Below are 19,249 nucleotides of genomic sequence, written 5' to 3'. Positions count from 1 at the left end.
AGGGACGTTGAAAGGCTATCCCCTCACACACCCACAGCTAGCCGTGTGGCTAAAGGAGCTAAGCGAGACAATAGGGCTGGGAATTGCCAGGGACTTCACTATACGATATTATTGCGATACTTAGATGCCGCTATGATATGTATTGCGATTCTATATGCATTGTGATTCGATGTTCCAAACATAATTGCTCACCATATGTCTGCTACAGGAGGGACAAGAGAGCCATGAGAACTCGTTTTGATTTGTTATGGAAATAAAAAGTGCTGACATCAAAATTGTCTCCCTGTTTAAAAAGAAGTAACTATGAAAGAAAAATACTAGTTTTGGTGCAGGTACAGCCAACTAGCGCAAAAAAAATATCATATGTAACTATCGATTTTTATCCCACATCACTACAAAACAGCCTACATGAAAAAAGTTGGGGGAGGGGGGAGAGAGAGAGAGGGACAGACAGACACACTGGGCAAGGGCAGAGAAGATGGCAGCAGGAGCTCCCAGCATGCCAAGCAGCATTATCCGGGCTGTATGGGCGGCAGAGCATCTGGCCTCTCTCTTGGGGGTGCTGCTCTGCTGCTAGCAAGAAAGGCTCACTTTGGAGCACAACTTTCACTGCGGCGTGAGCCAGCATATTTGGCGAAAAAAAACAAAAAAAGTGGAACACTTTCTTCCACATCTGACATTATGTGGCAGGGTGTTTGTTTAGCATAATGTAAACGGTGTGTATAATACACTATGTGTGACTCATACAGACCTGTGGCGTCTATGACTTTAGGGTTAATGTGTGGGTTAGATCATGGTTCTCTAGGAGTGTTTCTAGAACCTTCGGTTAGGTTAAGATGGCAGTAGTGAACTAAATGTTTGTGGATGTGAGTGTGTTTTCCTACATTTAAACACGGCAGCAGACATTTGGGTGTCATTGTCGTAGTAGAGTCTGTGGTAGAACGATAGAAAATTAAGCAATAAGGCCCAAGGGGGTGTGGGATATTTAACATTTACATTTTAGTCATTTAGCAGACGCTCTTATCCAGAGCGACTTACAGTAGTGAATACATACATTTTGTTTTTGTACCGGCCCCCCGTGGGAATCGAACCCACAACCCTGGCGTTGCACACACCATGCTGGCGTTGCAAACACCATGCTCTACCAACTGAGCCACAGCGAAGTGCTTTAAACAGTAAAGCACGAGGTGGTGTTGTATATGGCCAATATACCACAGCTAAGGGCTGTTCTTAGGAACAACGCAGTGGTGCTTGATTGCTATATAAACTGGTTACCAATGTAATTAGAGGTAAAAATAATATTTGATCACACTGGTGGTATGCGGTCTGATATACAGTGCATTAGGAAAGTTCAGACCCCTTCCCCTTTTCCACATTTTGTGACGTTACAGCCTTATTCTAAAATGGGTTAAAGAAAAACATTTCCTCATCAATCTACACACAATACCCCATAATGACAAAGTGCATTTTTTTATTGTTGAAATTTTAGGAAATGTATTAAAAATAAAAAACAGATACCTTATTTAAACAAATATTCAGACTCTTTGTTATGAGACTCGAAATTGAGCTCAGGGTGCATCCTGTTTCCATTGATCATCCTTGAGATGTTTCTACAACTTGACTGGAGTCCACCTGTGGTAAATTCAATTGATTGGACATGATTTGGAAAAACACACACCTGTCTATATCAGGTCTCACAGTTGACAGTGCATGTAGGGGCACAATTCAAGCCATGAGGTTAAAGGAATTGTCTGTAGACCTTAGGACATCCATCTCTGCAGCACTCCACCAATCAGGCCTCTATGGTAGAGTGGCCAGACAGAAGCCACTCCTCAGGAAAAAGGTACGACAGCCAACTTGGACTTTGCCAAAAGGCACCTAAAGGACTCTGACCATGAGAAACAAGATTCTCTGGTCTGATTAAACCAAGATTGAACTCTTTGGCCTGAATACCAAGCATAGAAGAAACATGGCACCATCCCTACGGTGAAGCATGGTGGTGGCAGCATCATACTGTGGGGATGTTTTTCAGCAGCAGGGACTAGAAGACTAGTCAGGATCGAGGGAAAGATGAACAGAGCAAAGTACAGCAAGATCTTTGACGAAAACCTGGTTCACCTTCCAACAGGACAACGACCCTAAGCACACAGCCAAGAAAATGCAGGTGTGGCTTCGGGACAAGTCTCAGAATGTCCTAGAATGGCCCAACCAGAGCCCAGACAAACCCGATCGAACATCTCTGGAGAGACCTGAAAATAGCTGTGCAGCGACGCTCCCCATCCAACCTGACAGAGCTTGAGGATCTGCAGAGATGAAAATACAAGTGTGCCAAGCGTCATACCCAAGAAGACTCGAGGCTGTAATCGCTGACAAAGGTGCTTCAATAAAGTACAGGTTCTGAATACTTATGTAAATGTGACCAGTTTTAATTTTTTTATATACATTTACAAAAAAATCTAAAAACCTGTTTTTGCTTTGTCATTAGATTGTGTGTAGATTGATGAGGGGGAAAAATGTAAGCCATTTTAGAATAATGCTGTAACGTAACAATGTGGAAAAAGTCAAAAGGTCTGAATATTTTCCGAATGCATGGTATACCACAGCTTTCAGCCAATCAGCATCCAAGACCCAAACTACCCGGTTTATAACAGTATCTGTGTCACTCACATGTCCCGGTGTTGTCTCTTGGCCTTGGCTTGGGCCCTCCGGTCCTCCTCCTCCTGCAGCTGCTTGGCCAACGCTACGTCCTGCTGCACCAGACGGCTCTTGTGGACGTTGGATGCCAAGTGGCTCTCGACTGCAAGGACAAAAATCAACAAACACCATGCTCAGAAGTAGTACACAATCAAGGCATGAACATCAATCGCTCTCACAAGCTGCCTCCCAAACAGCACCCTCTTAGGACTCTGGTCAAAAGTAGTGCACTATGTAGGGAGTAAGGTGCCATTTGAGACAGTCAGTTTATCTGGCCAAACCGCAACGCTGAGGAACAAGATGGACGACGTCAATCAGAACCCTCACGTTTGTTTTGGTGCCTTTTAAAACCGCAGGACTGGGACGCAAGTACTTGGAGTTGAGGGTGTTTATTTAGCAAAACAGTTTGAACATACATTTTGAAAAGCAGAATGGCTGTTTAGAGTTCATTCTGTGGGTGAGACGAGAGGGAAAAAACAAACGCGTTGGCCCTGAAGTTACAGGGCCTGACTCACTGAGCTTGGCTATGACGAACTTGCCCACTTTTGATCAACTTGATGAGGAGCTGCCAATTCCAAGGCTGAGTGGCTGCACGTGACGAGACAGGGCTGTGGACTCGAACAGGGCAGGCTCTAAATCCTCGTTGCCGACGCACTCCCAGCCCGAAACGCGTGAAGGAGTGTCGCTCACTCCCTTGCTACTCATTCAGCTCCACTGGACTGGCTATTCATCCGCTCGTAGGCTTCACGTGAAAAAGACCAAATCACGCCACTATTTACTAGAGGCTGCATGAAGTTGCTGCGGTGAGATGACAAGATGGGAAGCAGTGTATCACAGAGAAATAGACTGACATCGATTTTTAGGACAATGCTGATCGATTGTGTGGTGGGTTTACAGTGCCTCAATTTTTTTAGGGCAAACATACGACATCAGAGAACAAAATATATTGTGACGTTCAATGCAATTTTTTCCCCCCGGGGGAAAACTACAGTTTGCCGTTATCTTGAATTTCTAAAGAACACAGGATCAAAGTTTCTTGTTAACTCAACTTGAAAAAAGATATCCTCCTAATCAGTGGGCAACAATCTGGTCTAAGACACTACAACTAGCTTCAGTCTATACATAGCGTAGCCGGGGGAAATTAAGTTTCTGTATGGACTACTTCTACCAGTTCTCTGTGGCTGGCATCCAAGAGGACCAGACAGCATTGGACAATGACAAAGAAGGCATGGGACAGTGATGCTGGACAATGAAAAGGGGAGTAATTCAGAGGCATAACAAAGCTTAGTTTTATAGGACTAATGTGATGGAGAGAAATGTCAGGCCTAGCCAGCCCATCTGGCTTCTGCCTGGGTTAAGAGGCATGACGGATGCTTTTTGAACGCAGCCTATTTATTATCTCCACCCGAGGCCATTCATGTCTTTTGGTGCAGGACGGTTCTACCAGGGTTTTAAAGCAGTAGGCCCTATATCCTACCGTGACAGCCATGCACTCAGCAGTTATTCTGTTGAGTGAACCAAGCCTTGCGTGCAACAATCCCTCCTCGAGGCCTTCCGAGTCAAAATAACCCGTTATTTGAGTTCCTCTCGCAGCAAATGCAAATATGCCAAATGTTTTGGTTAAGCAGAGCTGGTCGTCAGGCAGTAGCCATCTGTTGGTTAGAGTGAGGATGACACTGTGCAATGTGGGGGACAGCCAGGCTGTGTAAGAGTAATTCCCAGTGACCTCCAGGACAAAGGCCATGCAGACTGACTGGCTGCTAAAACCAGAACTGGTGCTGTGGCAGAGGGGACCCGCTCTGTCATGACACACTATAGCAGTCTAGGGTAGAAGACTAATACAAGGACAGACCCAAACAGAACCCATAGGCTCTTCACATCGAGGTATGGATGGATAACGGATCTCCTATCATCCAGTGTAGAATTTCTCTTCCAAGATAAAGTTTGTGTTGAAAAGCCATGGATTTTTAGCAACTTTACAGATTGAAAGACATTCTGGCTAGAGTGCTACATTCTGTCCTCCTTGGGCACTGGGAAAGCAATTGGCTCCCAACTAAATAGTCAGAGGTCCAGACCCATAGATCTTACAATCTCCCTGGACTTTTCGTGTGAGTAGTTATGGCTGAGGGATAGAGCTGGGACGATAAACCAAAAATTATTGACACCAACCCAACAGATCACTCGTCGCAGGCATTTTGCTGATATCGTTCATTACAATAATCTATAGTCAAGAAATGTTAAGTTTGAAATTAAATAAAAGTTTGCTAATGTGTGTGATTGTTAAAACGGGACAATGGACGGCTACAACCATCGTCGTCGTAGTAGTTTAAACAGGGCCGGTCCTGGCCGTACTGTCACTCTAAGCAAGACCAAAAATTGCCTGCCCCTACAAAATGGCGTTGAAAAGACGTCTAAAATATGTATTTTTCCAGACGTTGAAGCTAGGTTCAATTTAGGTTCTGAACGAAAAAGGTGAAAATGCGTATTTTCTGGATGTTCAGAATACGTATTTTCTGGACGTTTTAATTAAGCTCATTTTCTGTTCTGAATGAAAGTTGAAAATATGTAATTTATAGATGTCCATGTTTGGGCCAAATCAAGGCTGGTCCAGACCGGACAAAACATGAACCAAAAATAATATGTCTATGACTGTTCCAGATTTGGTCTGGAAATCAAGGCTGGTCCCGATTGCACCAAAAAAATAAGGCCAGTCCAGATAAGACCCCAAAAGATGTCCAAAAAGGCATCAGCATCGGTCCGTGATTACTGAGGTATAGCCTACAGCAGGGATAGGCAACTCCAGTCCTCGGGGGCCGGAGTGGTGTCACTTTTCCCCAGATGTGTTAGCTGGGGCAAATATGTGACACCAATCAGGCCCGAGAGGGCTGGAGTTGCCCTACAGTGTCGCCTGAAATGTAATTTTAGGAATGCCCATCTGTGGTAGGCGTACCATTTGTATTTTTTTTTTTAAACACACACACACACACACACACACACAACTACCGATCCGGACAAAAAAAAAAAAAAAACATTGCCTACGGACCATGCTTACTGGGGTGTAGACTACCTTGTCAGCCTGTTATGGAATTTCATGAATGCCCATCCATATTAAGCCCACTGTTTGTAAAACAGGCCGTTGTAAATGGCTTTATTAGTCCTGATCCCTGTGACTAATCAATTTGGCGGAATGTCAGCTACCCAACTTCATCAGGAGTTATCCTGTGCCTATTTGTAATGCGTTCGTTTACATAGCGGAAAATGCAGAAGTATTTTCTTTTTCGCTATGATCAGCTTATAAAACATCTACAGATAAACTGATCATGACAATTTAGCCCACGGGATGAAACGCATGGACAGCAGTTTTGAGTAGCCTGGCTGTCCATTCCATATTGTCCATTTTACTTTGACCTGTCCTGTTTTTAGGATATGTTGCTTTGTTAACAGGACAGCTCATTTTTTGTTGTTGATTGAGCACCATTTAGGTTAGGCTATTTGATCTGAGAAACCTGCATGACGTAAAAAGTGTCCGTCTCATTACATTGTCATACATTTTATGTCCAGCCTGTAGAGGCTACAGAAAAGGCCACATACTCTTTCTACCATATACTATATCTGCTACCATGTACTATATCTGCGGCCGACTAATCCTGCCTAATGAGCGGGCCGGCCAGGAGTTTAAACGATATGTTTTCAACTGAGGTGCACATTGTTATAAACTTATCGTTCTATTTATCGTTATCAATTCAGGCAATTTATCACAATATGGATTTGTCTATATTTCCCAGCTCTACTCTGAGGGATACGAGGGCTGTAATCCCTGGCCATCTGGGGGATAATGTTTATTTGTGTAAGTAAATAGGAAGTAGTAGTTATGTCTGGCCTGGACTTTAATCTATTCTGGGAAGGGTGACTTTTTGACCTCGGGGCCTAAGGAATACTGGGAGGCAGCCAATGACAGTGCTTACAGTACGATAGAAACCTAGGCTTTGAGAGAAACTGTGTGAAAAGGGGCGTCACCGAAAGATAAACGACACATTCACAACCTAATTATGATTAGACACACACGGACAAGTACACACCCACGGGCAGACACAAAGAAACCGAAATGGCAAAGATGACACATTCATCGAAAAATCACAAACACGCAGGCAAGAATTTGCCTAATCCAGAGACAAACACCACAGACACAGGTTTCTCAGGACAAATTGTAGAACCTATGAGATTCAGATTGTTTAATAGTCACATGTACAGGGTTGCAGGTGTGATTGCAGGGTAGAGTGAAAATCTTAGGCTTCAAGCTCCAACATGCAGGACTAAGTGAAATATAATAATGAAAATGATAATAAAAACAAATATAAAATAGCACTATATACAGTGCATTCGGAAAGTATTCAGACCCCTTGACTTTTTCTACATTGTTACGTTACAGCCTTACTATAAAATGGATTAAAATCCGCCCCCCAATCTACACACAATACCCCATAATGACCAAGTGAAAACAGGTTTTTAGAAATGTTTGCAAATTTATAAAACCGAAATAATTTATTTACATCAGTATTCAGACCCTTTGATATGAGACTCGAAATTGAGGTCAGGTGCATCCTGTTTCCATTGATCGTCCTTGAGATGTTTCTAGAACTTGGAGTCCACCTGTGGTAAATTCAATTGATTGGACGTGATTTGGAAAGGCACACACCTGTCTATACGAGGTCCCACAGTTGACAGTGCATTTCAGAGCAGAAACCAAGCAATGAGGTCGAAAGAACTGTCCGTAGAGCTCCGAGACAGGATTGTGTCGAGGAACAGATCTGGGGAAGGGTACCAAAAAATGTCTGCAGCATTGAAGGTCCCCAAGAACACAGTGGCCATTACTCTTAAAATGGAAGAAGTTTGGAACCACCAAGACTCTTCCTAGAGCTGGCTGCCTGGCCAAACTGAGCAATCGGAGGAGAAGAGTCTTTGTTAAGGAGGTGACCAAGAACACTATGGTCACTGACAGAGCTGGGAGACTAGTCAGGATTGAGGCAAAGATGAACGGAGCAAAGTACAGAGAGATCCTTGATGAAAACCTGCTCCAGAGTGCGCAGGACCTCAGACTGGAGCGAAGGTTCACCTTCCAACGGGGCAACAACCCTAAGCACACAGCCAACACAATGCAGGAGTGGCTTTGGGACAAGTCTCAATGTCCTCAAGTGGCCCAGCCAGAGCCCGGACTTGAACCCGATCTAGTATCTCTAGAGAAACCTGAAAATAGCTGTGCAGGGACGCTCCCCATACAACCTGACAGAGCTTGAGAGGATCTGCAGAGAAGAATGGGAGAAACTCCCCAAATACAGGTGTGCCAAGCTTGTAGCGTCATACCAAAGAAGACTCGAGGAGCAGGAGAAAGAATGTCCATAGGGGGAGTAGAGGTGGGGATGGGGGGGGGGGTGCAGCAGGAGAAAGAATGTCCATAGGGGGAGTAGAGGTGGGGGGGTGCAGCAGGAGAAAGAATGTCCATAGGGGGAGTAGAGGTGGGGATGGGGGGGGGTGTGCAGCAGGAGAAAGAATGTCCATAGGGGGAATAGCAGGTAAAATAGGTGAGAGTTGACGGTGTGTGTGTGTGTTTTGGGGGGAGGGGTGGGATGTCCGTGGTGGGGGAATGTCCATAGGGGGAGTAGCAGGGGGAGAAGGTTAGCCCAATGATCTGAGGGTAGAAACTATTGGCCAGTCTTTCAGTTTTTGCCATGATGCTCCTGCACTGTCCGCATCGGAGTGATAGAAGCGGATGAGACGTTCCCCCCCCGACGATATCACAATCCCTGCTAATCTGATTGTGCTGGCCTAACGTCCACCCAGACTAGACTGTGTTGTTCTACAGTAGATGGGCATTAATGTGATCCAGACACAGTGTGCAAACATCAAGCCCGCTAACACCCACCAAAGCCCCAAAGTGCTATTGTTGTGGTTGCAGCCTAGCAGGAGTCCTGCAGTCCTGCCTAGCCTGCTGGGTGAAGCACACTCAGTGGCTAGGCTTGTGTTTTATGGCTGCTTACTGCCTGCTTCCACTGACGCTGCAGTTTACGCTGTCAGACGTGACAGATTTTCTGAGGGAAAACTCTTGTGGATTCATTTAGACCTTTCTAAATATTTGGAAAAATGTTCGATAGTCTGTATTCTCGTAAAGAAGACAAAAAATGGGAGCTTGGAATACTTTATATAAAATATGCTGCAAAAGGAAGCTCAAAGTGCTTTTTCTAGACCGGAGGGGCCGTTTGCATGAAATAGTTGCGGCTATTATGGACAATATATTGCAAATGGCTTTGACGTAAATGAGACTTCAATGTGCATGAAGCCGACTGTCTGCATCCAGACTTAAAGTAAAATAATGCCCTGAACAGATCCCAGCCCAAAACACTCAGCCTTTACTTGACACATTCGAAAATAGGGGTCTGTTCTCTGTTGCACTGAGAGCGCTGCTTTGGGACAAGCTGAAACCATAAAGGGATGGGAGGGAGAAGCGGATGTCCAGGTCAGCCTGAAATGTAGTGGTAGTATACTTACTTTCCTGCTCCTGGAGGTTATGGGCCAGGCAGTGGTCCTCCAGCACAGCAAAGTCTCGACACACTGTAGACAGAGAGACAGGAAGACATGGTTAGGGAGCTCTTCTGAAGGTTTAAAAATCAGTCAACTTAAAAAAAAAAAAAAATACGTTTGTAGTGAAAATAGACAATACATTCCTGCTGCAAAAAAAGTTATTGTTTTGCGATACAGCTGAAGGACTTAAGGAAAAACGCACCAAAGGGCATTTTGAAAAACTGTTTTTGGTGACGTTGTGTGACACAGAACAGTGTTCTGTGTTACGAGACATTGTGCCCGCCTACACATGATGTTCTACTACAACAAGCACTGAACAGTCGCCCCAGTCAAGGGCAGGACACTTGAACAGAGCACGCAAAGACTAAACAAGCTCCCACAGTTTAACCTTAAGCTAATCGGATGGAGGCTATTGTGACTAAACTACAGCATCAGATGGAGCAGTGGCAAGGCCATTGGAGTGATCACACAACACCCACTGAGAGGAAGTCCATGTCTGCTTTGTGGTCAAAAAGGATGGTTGCGGCACTACGAGCCTTATCTGCCTGATGTCTGTTCAGAGCTAAAAAAAAAAAAGACAGAAGAAGAAGCTAAACTAGACCGTCTCAAGCAGGGCCCCTGAAAGACAAGTGGTCTGTAAATAAAGAGAACAGAGAACAGCATGAACTATAACTGTGGTTGAGCAAGCGGCGGCACCAAGATTTTGGTTTGAGTCAACAACAGCTTAGCTCATTTTGAAATATGCTCCGCACATCCCTTTTCTGGGCCGTATAGCCTAAGCTTGCTGTGGTAAATCAACGTATTTAAAAAATATATATATATATTTTTTTTTACAATACATCAAAATACAGAAAAACGCACGGGAAAACCAGTAACAACTTATCAAATCTTCTAAGAACATGAAAGTCACCAGTAGCGAGACGCTAATAGGCTCACCTCCAATGCACAGCAGCATGGCAAAGTCAAAAGTGTCTGCTATGCTGAACCTTCCTAGATGTCACTCAGTCAGAATAGCAATGCTCTTTATTGGCAGTATCTGGCATACATTGAGCCACTTCCGCACAAGCTTTTGCTGAGGACACGCAAACAGTTTAATGAGCTTATGGGGAAGAGGAGGGAAGCAGCAGCTTCCAAACAAATAGTCAGCGGAAAGGTTAACAAAAAAAAAAATTCGGACCGTCAGACTGAGGCAAAGCAGTTGTGAAACGGCAAAGTGCTACAGTTTAAGGCAAATCAGATCGAGAACAAGAAGAATCACAGGGGTAGAAATGACAGAGAGAGTGGAACTAATGGAGGAAATCTGGGGCTGCGTCCCGAATTGCACCGTACTCCCTATATAATGCACTACTTTTATATATATGTTCGTATTATTTTTTTAAAACAGGGCCCATAGGGCTCTGGTCAATAGTAGTACACTAGGTAGGAAGACGATCAACTAGATTCAGCTGCAGGACGATTTTTTTTTCTTGAGCCGATGGTCAGGGGACCGGAACATATTTACAAGTAATTTGTAGACTGCAAATTGACCCAAACATACAGTGCCTTCGGGAAGTATTCTGACCCCTTGACTTTTTCCACATTGTTACATTACTGCCTTATTCTAAAACTGATTAAGAAAAATAATAAGAATCCCTCAATCTACACACAATACCCCATAATGACAAAGCACAAAGTTTAGAAATGTTTGCTAATTTATTAATCACTTTTATATAAGTATTCGGTACTTTGGTGAAGCACCTTTAGCAGCGCAAAGTCTTCTTGGGTATGACGCGACAAGCTTGGCACACCTGTATTTGGGGAGTTTCTCCCATTCTGCTCTGCAGATCCTCTCAAGCATCTGTCAGATTGGATGGGGAGCTTCGCTACACAGCTATTTTCAGGTCTCTCCAGAGATGTTCGATCGGGTTCAAGTCCGGGCTCTGGCTGGACCACAAGGACATTCTGAGACTTGTCCCAAAGCCACTCCTGCGTTGTCTTGGCTGTGTGCTTAGTGTCGCTGTCCTGTTGGATGAACCTTTGCCCCAGTCTGAGGTCCTGAGTGCTCTGGAGCAGGTTTTCATCAAGGATCGCTGTACTTTGCTCCGTTCATCTTTCCCTCGATCCTGACTAGTATCCCAGTCGCTGCCACTGAAAAACATCCCCACAGCATGATGCTGCCACCACCATGCTTCACTGTAGGGATGGTGCCAGGTTTCCTCCAGATGTGACGCTTGGCATTCAGGCCAACCAGTTCAATCTTGGTTTCATTAGACCAGATAATCTCGTTTCTCATGGTCAGAGTCCTTTAGGTGCCTTTGGGCAAACTCCAAGCGGGCTGTCATGTGCCTTTTATTGAGGAGTGGCTTCCGTCTGGCCACTACCATAAGGCCTAATTGGTGGAGTGCTGCAGAGATGGGCGTCGTTCTGGAAGGTTCTCCCATCTCCAGAGGAACTCTGGAGCTCTGTCAGAATGACAATAAAAGGCACATCACCTCCCTGACCAAGGTCCTTCTCCACCGATTGCTCAGTTTGGCTCTAGGAAGAGTCTTGGTGTTTCCAAACTTCTTCCATTTAAGAATGAAAAAGGCCACTGTATTCTCGGGGACCTCCAATGTTGCAAACATTTTTTAAGTACCCTTCCCCAGATCTGTGCCTCGACAAAATCCTGTCTCGGAGCTCTACGAACAATTCCTTCAACCCTCACGGCTTGGTTTTCGCTCTGACATGCGTATAGCGCTCATAGCCTATAGCACGCTAACACCCCTGGGAATTAGCGAATTAGCTGCTCGAGCATCAAAAGGACAGTTGGAAAGAAGGAGATGTAGAAATGTTATTTAAAAAAACAGACTATGATAGCAAAACAATTGCTTATAAATCATTAGTAAACACTCCCGTTATTAGGTCAAGTTTATCTACGTGAAAAGAAAGGTCTACATTCATTTTAGGATAAAAAAATATTTTAAATGGTTTTGACGGCTATTTTACATTGTCATGACGGTCTTCATCCATAACCGTCAGTTACACGGTTATTCAATTACCGTCACAGCCCTATTAAAATTACTTGGAGCTGATTTTCTGGTTTAAGTCTTATGTCCAACATAGCATTTAAGGGAGGGGACAAATAAAATTCTGCACACGGGCCGCCAGTTGAGGAACCCTGATGTAGGGAATAATAGGGCCCCATTTGAGACACATCCTAAATGTCTGACAGATGGATGTGTTTGGGAGACATGCATAGTTAGCATATTTTTCCCTTGTGCATGACTTGAACAAGAATTTAACTAACAGTCCTCATGCAAGTTAGCAGTAATGCAGATATGATATTCATATGATTACCATCATTATTTTAATCATTGAGTGGGGGGGAATCAGACAGATTACGTAGGCTAACCTTAATCCCGAAAAGTCTGTCCTAGCAAACAAACAAACAAACCATAATAGGCATTAGGCCTACTGAACGGCCAATTAACTACAGGGAACAACGTTCTAATCACTTTCATACACCTGTGTGCACCAGCCATCGCAATCAGTTGACATTCAACAAGCAAATGATGACTCAAAACAGACATGCTAATATCTTTTTGCATTTAACTCCATGAGTCCAATAGACCTGTACAGAGCCTTGCTACCGTAGGGTCTGTTTTGATCTAGAACATTCTCAGGGTGAGCACAGCAAAATGTTTGCTGAGGAACACTCACATGTGTTTCATAAGCTGGGTAAACTGTACTTAAGCCCCTTCTGTTTATCTGTGGTGGACATCTTTTCTCCCTGCACTGTGACTATGTTACAGGATACAAGTAAGCTGTGATTAGAAATGTGTAATTAACCATGTCCCCCATCTGCTACTGGCAGTGGGTGGCTGACGTCTAGCCTAATTTTATCACCAGATCATCAGATGTTTTCTACACCGAAATGTGCAGAAGTTGCACATCTAGCAGCACAGGCCTAGTTTTGAAAGCAACTGTGTGGGCTAACTGAGGATGTAAATAAATTCTTATTTTCCCCGTGAATATGAATCCTTGTCATTTCTAAACCGAGAGATTAACGAATGGCTGGAACCATCGCCGATGATCATAATGAATCACTTGGATGGTGCTATGGAGACAGCCGCAGAGCAGTGGAACGGCACGTTCTCCCATCATGCACTTTTCTAGACCAGCATCTCAAATATTCCATGGAGTTGGATTGGAGCAGCTGTTTCGCACACGCAGGAAGAGTTGGTTACACTTCTCCGATCCGATTGAAAGCATACAGAGGAACAGGAAACGTGCGTGAGATATCCAAACCGGGATCTGTCCAGTGTCCACACATATATCAACAGCTGTAACGTACTATTGTTTTAGGGAAGAGGTGCTTTCTGATTTCTCCACCACTCAATTTCTGAATAACATTTAGGCCATTTTGAGGAAACATTGATTGTGAGGAAAGGGACATTTGTTTGGGATTGTTTTGCACACTGACATGGAATATTTCTGTCAACACACCACTATTAAAATAAATGTTTTGCTCCATGAAGTAATTCAACAATGTGTATGCTGCCATCTTGTCTAGGCTAGTGTTTACCTGGGACCTTCGGACGTCCCTACCCTAAAACCTAACCCAGTGGTATTCAAAGTCGGGGTCATGAGCTCGAGAAGGGTTGCGGGGGAACAAAAAAAAATTAAGAGAACAGATTGTATGAGACAACATACAACATTTGAGAAAGACTTTAAAAAATATATATTATGAATAAATGTATTTACTGGCTTCTTTTCATTAAAAAAAAGGGGTCCCCAGAAATTCTGGTAGAAAACAAAATGGGGCCCTCGCTGAAAAAGTTTGAATAGCACTGCCCTAACCCTCAACCATAATCCTTTTTTAAAAATTTAAAAATGTCAACTTCAACAGATGTGATGTCAGAGTTGGGATGTCCCAAGGATCCCATTTAGACATGTCCATCTTCTCCATCTCAAATCTTCTTATTGACAGACAGGTGGGATTTAGGTATATATACACAGTACCAGTCAAAAGTTTGGACACACCTACTCATTCAAGGGTTTTTCTTTATTTTTTTATATTTTTCTACATTGTAGAATAATAGTGAACACATTAAAACTATGAAATAACACCTATCGAATCATGTAGTAACCAAAAAGTGTTTAACAAATCAAAATATATTTTAGATTTTTCAAAGTAGCCACCCTTCGCCTTGATGACAGCTTTGCGCACTCTTGGCATTCTCTCAACCAGCCTCACCTGGAATGTTTTTACAACAGTCTTGGAGTTCCCACATATGCTGAACACTTGTTCACTGCTTTTCCTTCACTCTGCGGTCCAACTCATCCCAAACCATCTCAATTGGGTTGAGGTCAGGTGATTGTGGAGGCCAGGTCATCTGATGCAGCACTCCACTCTCCTTGGTCAAATAGCCCTTACACAGCCTGGAAGTGTGTTGGGTCATTGTCCTGTTGAAAAACAAATGATAGTCCCACTAAGCGCAAACCAGATGGGATGGCGTATTGCTGTAGAATGCTGTGGTAGCCATGCTGGTTAAGTATGCCTTTAATTCTAAATAAAATCACTGAGTGTCACCATCAAAGCACCCCCACACCTCCTCCTCCATGCTTCATGGTGGGAAATACACATGCAGAGATCATCCGTTCACCTACTCTGCGTCTCACAAAGACACGGCGGTTGGAACCAAAAATATCAAATTTGGAATCATCAGACAAAAGGACAGATTTCCACCTGCCTAATGTCCATTCATTGCTCACATTTCTTGGCCCAAGCAAGTCTCTTCTTATTGGTGTCCTTTAGTAGTGGTTTCTTTGCAGCATTTTGACCATGAAGGCCTGATTCACGTCTCCTCTGAACAGTTGATGTTGAGATGTGTCTGTTACTTGACCCCTGAAGCATTTATTTGGGCTGCAATTTCTGATGCTGGTAACTCTAATGAACTTATCCTCTGCAGTAGAGGTAACTCTGGGTCTTCCTTTCCTGTGGCGGTCCTCATGAGAGCCAGTTTCATCATAGCGCTTGACGGTGTTTGCAACTGCACTTGAAGAAACTTTGTAATGGTGAGAGGTTAGCATGTCTGGGGGGGGTATGATATTTGTGGGTCTGTAACTTTCGCACTCATTATTCATGATTAATTAACTCAGAATTATCATGGTAGCATCCACATTAATGTAGAAGTGTTTAGAAACATTCTATTCTTAGACTCCAAAATTATAATACATTATTTACCATTCATTTCTACTGGGCACAAAATAATCTGAAACAACTAAAACAAACACAAATTCATCCACCAAGTTTGTAGTCACAAGCTTAATGTAGTCATTGCGTGCTAGGAATATGTGACCAAATACTTAACTTGTTTATACATGTGTGAATTTGTCCCAATACTTTTGGTCCCCTAAAAATCGGTTCATCCGATATGGATGAAAATACACTCAAATTAAAGCCGAGTCTGCACTTTAACTTCACAGTCCTTGTATCATTTAAAATCCAAAGTGCTGGAGTACAGAGCCACAACAAAAATAATGTGTCACCGTCCAAAAACTGAGCTCACATTCACACAGTTTATTAGGTACACCCATCTGGTACCGGGTCGGACCCCCCTTTGCCTCCAGAACAGCTACAGATATGCTGTAATGTTCAAACGTTGCTCAATAGGTATCAAGGGACCTAACGTGTGCCAGGAAAACATTCCCCACACGTTGACACCACACAGGATGGGGCCATGGACTCACGCTGCTTACTCTACTTCCTGACTCTGCCATTAGCATGACGCAACAGGAACTGGAATTCGTCAGACCAGGCAATGTTTTTCCACTCCTCAATTGTCCAGTGTTGGTGATAGCGGGCCCACTGGAGCTGCTTGTTTTTAGCTGATAGGAGTGGAACCTCGTGTGGTTGTCTGCTGCAACAGCCCAACCGTGACAAGGACAAACAAGTTATGCGTTCCAAGATGCTGTTCTGCACCCCACTGTTGTACTGCGAGTTATTTGCCTGTGTGGCCCACCTGTTATTTGCCTGTGTGGCCCACCTCATTTTGCACATTCTAACGTTCAACCGAACAGTAACTGAATGCCTCGATGCCTGCTTTATATAGCAAGCCACGGCCACTCGACTTACGGTCTGTAGGAGCAAACCATTTGTGTAAACTGGCCACTGAGTGTATATCAATGTAGAGCTAATGTAACCGTGATTGACCACACACTGCAGCACAGTAGGTGGCGGCATGTACCTTAAACATTTGTTTGCGGACAGCCACCATAGAAGAAAAAAAAGACAAAGGTGGGTCCACCCCAAACGCTGCATGTCATGATGACACTCATCTATCTACTCTAGATCAATGAGAGAATATTTGAAATAGATAAGAGGACACATTGTTGTATTTGCTACTTAACGGAGAGAAGAAAATCTCGATTAAAAAAAGTAAAATAAATCTATATTTTATTAACAGAACATTTTCGAAATTCAAACGAACCACCTGCAACTGGACATATGCATTTTAGAAGATACGTGTTTGGCCAAATCGTGAATGAAGACACTATCGCCAAGTTAATAAGGTTGGTCGAAAATTGTCATCGCTACACCCAACCTAACGGAGCGTCACATTAGCCCGCGTTACAATCTGCTAGCTAGGTTGGTTGCCAGACAGGCAGCTAAAAGCTCACGCTAACAAACGTGTGATACCTACAGTAGCTTTATAAATCATTCCGGATTCACGTTTAAAAAAAAATGCACCAGGCTAGCTAGCAAATACAATACAACGAACGTTAGCTAGTTACACTGGCACACATGATTTGAACAGTAACATTACTGATGTTATGAGGGTGAGTTCACCCTCGTAACATCAGGTACAGTACTAGTCCTGTGAACGAGGTACTGTAACGTTACCTGGTTAACAAAACAAACGGATGCACGCACTTGACACCTGAAATGTTGAAAACAACCAACTGTCACAAATAGGTCTAAACATGAGGCCAGTTCTACACATGAACGTTGAATAGATAACGTTCGCTAGCAAACGTTACCTTCTTTTACTCCGGGCAGTTTCTTTTGATCGATGGGAAATTCAGCCATGTCGTCAGCGACGTGTCAAAGCCGTTCACGTTGAATTATGCTTCCGCGATGTGCCGAAGGTTACCAGAGCAGAGTCTGATTGTTTGTTGTCATAAAAACGATTGATGATTCAGGTACTAACATTACGGGTGTCCCTTTTTGATTATTGTCGGCACTGTAGCTAGCTAGCCGCTTCGCCAGTCAGATTGTGTGAGCAACCCGCCCTCTTCCTCCGTTCTGCAGCTGTGGGTTTGATTAGCGAGCTAGCTAGCTGAGGGAAGAAAAAAAAAGAGCCCAGCTACGGATAGCAGGCGGGCCATATCATTCACTGTTCAATATGGAAGGAATGAAAGAGTATAGAGGAGATATTGCGTTCGCGCAACACACACACACACACACACACCAAATTACACAAGCATAACCACTATTAAATCCCTGGCTGTATATCAGGCGTAAAAGTAATGCGGTACGGGTAAAACGTAAGCCTATCACAATTATTAGAACATGCCCAAAAAAACTATAGGTTATAACACCATTATTTAACGTTGCTGCATGAAAAATGTGCGAATTGACAGGAAACCTGGTGGAATATGCTCCAAATTGTTATGGTTTGAGGAGAACAATTACATTTTGTCAAGGCTGATCATTGAATGTATTTATTTAACTAGGCAAGTGGTTTAAAGAACACATTCTTATTTACCATGACTGCCTGCCAAAAGGCAAAAGGCCTTCTGTGGGATGGGGGCTGGGATTAACAATAAAAGACATACACCACAACACTACATAAAGATAGACCTAAGACAACAACACAGCATGGTAGCATCACCACATGACAACAGCATGGTAGAAGCACAACATGGTAGCAGCCACAAAACATGGTACAAACATTATTGGACACAGACAACAGCACAATGGCAAGAAGGTAGAGACAACAATACATCACGTGAAGCAGCCACAACTGTCAGTAAGAGTTTCCATGATTGAGTCTTTGAATGAAGAGATGAGATAAAACTGTCCAGTTTGAGTGTTTTTTTGCAGCTTGTTCCAGTCGCTAGCTACAGCGAATTGAAAAGAGGAGCAACCCAGGGATGTGTTTGCTTTGGGGACCTTTGACAGAATGTGACTGGCAGAACGGGTGTTGTATGTGGAGGATGAGAGCTACAATAGGTATCTCAGATAGAGGAAGTGAGGCCTAAGAGGGTTTTATAAATAAGCATCAACCAGTGGGTCTTGCGACGGGAATACAGAGATGACCAGTTTACAGAGAAGCTCCAGACAAGGGAGGATGAGTGGCCCAGACCGAGGCGTGCGTGGTAGCTAAACGCATCCATTTAGGCTACAAGTGTAGGCCTAATAACAATCGCATAATGTTATTTTTTTGTGGGGTTGCCTGTTTTGCATGTTATTTTCGCATAAATACGTGTCACATATCAGTTTGCAAACAATGTAAAAAAAAAAAAAGTATAAAAATCAACGAGTTAATAAAGCTGCATACAAACATGGTCTCTTTTTTGCTTAGGACAGCTTTATGTAGGTCCTAACAGTTTGTGGGCACAGTTTGTCACCGTTATAGTGCAATTAATGTATTGTTTAGTGTTGTAGTGGCTTTGCTGGAATGCATATAAACATTTTTTTGGGGAGTTTGCCCCACAAAGATTTACATACTAATATCGCCACTGCATAGGCGACTTGTCCATAAGACTAGGGGAAGATAAGTTTTCCCTAAAGTAAATTATATTACACTGAACAAAAAATATAAACGCCACCTCTAAAGTGTTGGTCCCATGTTTCATGAGCTGAAATAAAAGATCCCAAAAATGTTGCATACGCACAAAAAGCTTATTTCTCAAATATTGTTGTTTATATCCCTGTTAGTGAGCATTTCTCCTTTGCCAAGATAATCTATCCACCTGACAGATGTGGCATATCAAGAAGTTGATTAAACTATAA

The 19,249-nt window shown here is 43.4% G+C and overlaps 1 protein-coding gene across 3 annotated transcripts in view; it reads right to left on the bottom strand.

Annotated features, from left to right (window-relative positions):
• ccdc50a (coiled-coil domain containing 50a) overlaps positions 1-17,562 on the bottom strand; it is a 32,706-nt gene extending 15,144 nt beyond the window's left edge. For all 3 annotated transcript variants that reach the window (XM_029706405.1, XM_029706404.1, XM_029706406.1), the window contains exons 1-3: positions 17,272-17,562; positions 9,238-9,300; positions 2,668-2,797 (exon numbers count right to left, since the gene is read on the bottom strand). In XM_029706405.1, coding sequence (XP_029562265.1) covers positions 2,668-2,797; positions 9,238-9,300; positions 17,272-17,320 — 242 coding nt within the window. In that variant the 5' untranslated portion in view covers positions 17,321-17,562. The remainder of the gene's footprint in view (positions 1-2,667; positions 2,798-9,237; positions 9,301-17,271) is intronic.
• Between the last annotated feature and the right edge of the window lie 1,687 nt (positions 17,563-19,249).

The sequence above is a fragment of the Salmo trutta genome, chromosome 22 (assembly GCF_901001165.1).
Source record: "Salmo trutta chromosome 22, fSalTru1.1, whole genome shotgun sequence".
NCBI classification, from domain to species: Eukaryota; Metazoa; Chordata; class Actinopteri; order Salmoniformes; family Salmonidae; genus Salmo; species Salmo trutta.
Note: the sequence above shows the minus strand (reverse complement) of the source record. Positions and strands in the feature narration are given on the sequence as shown.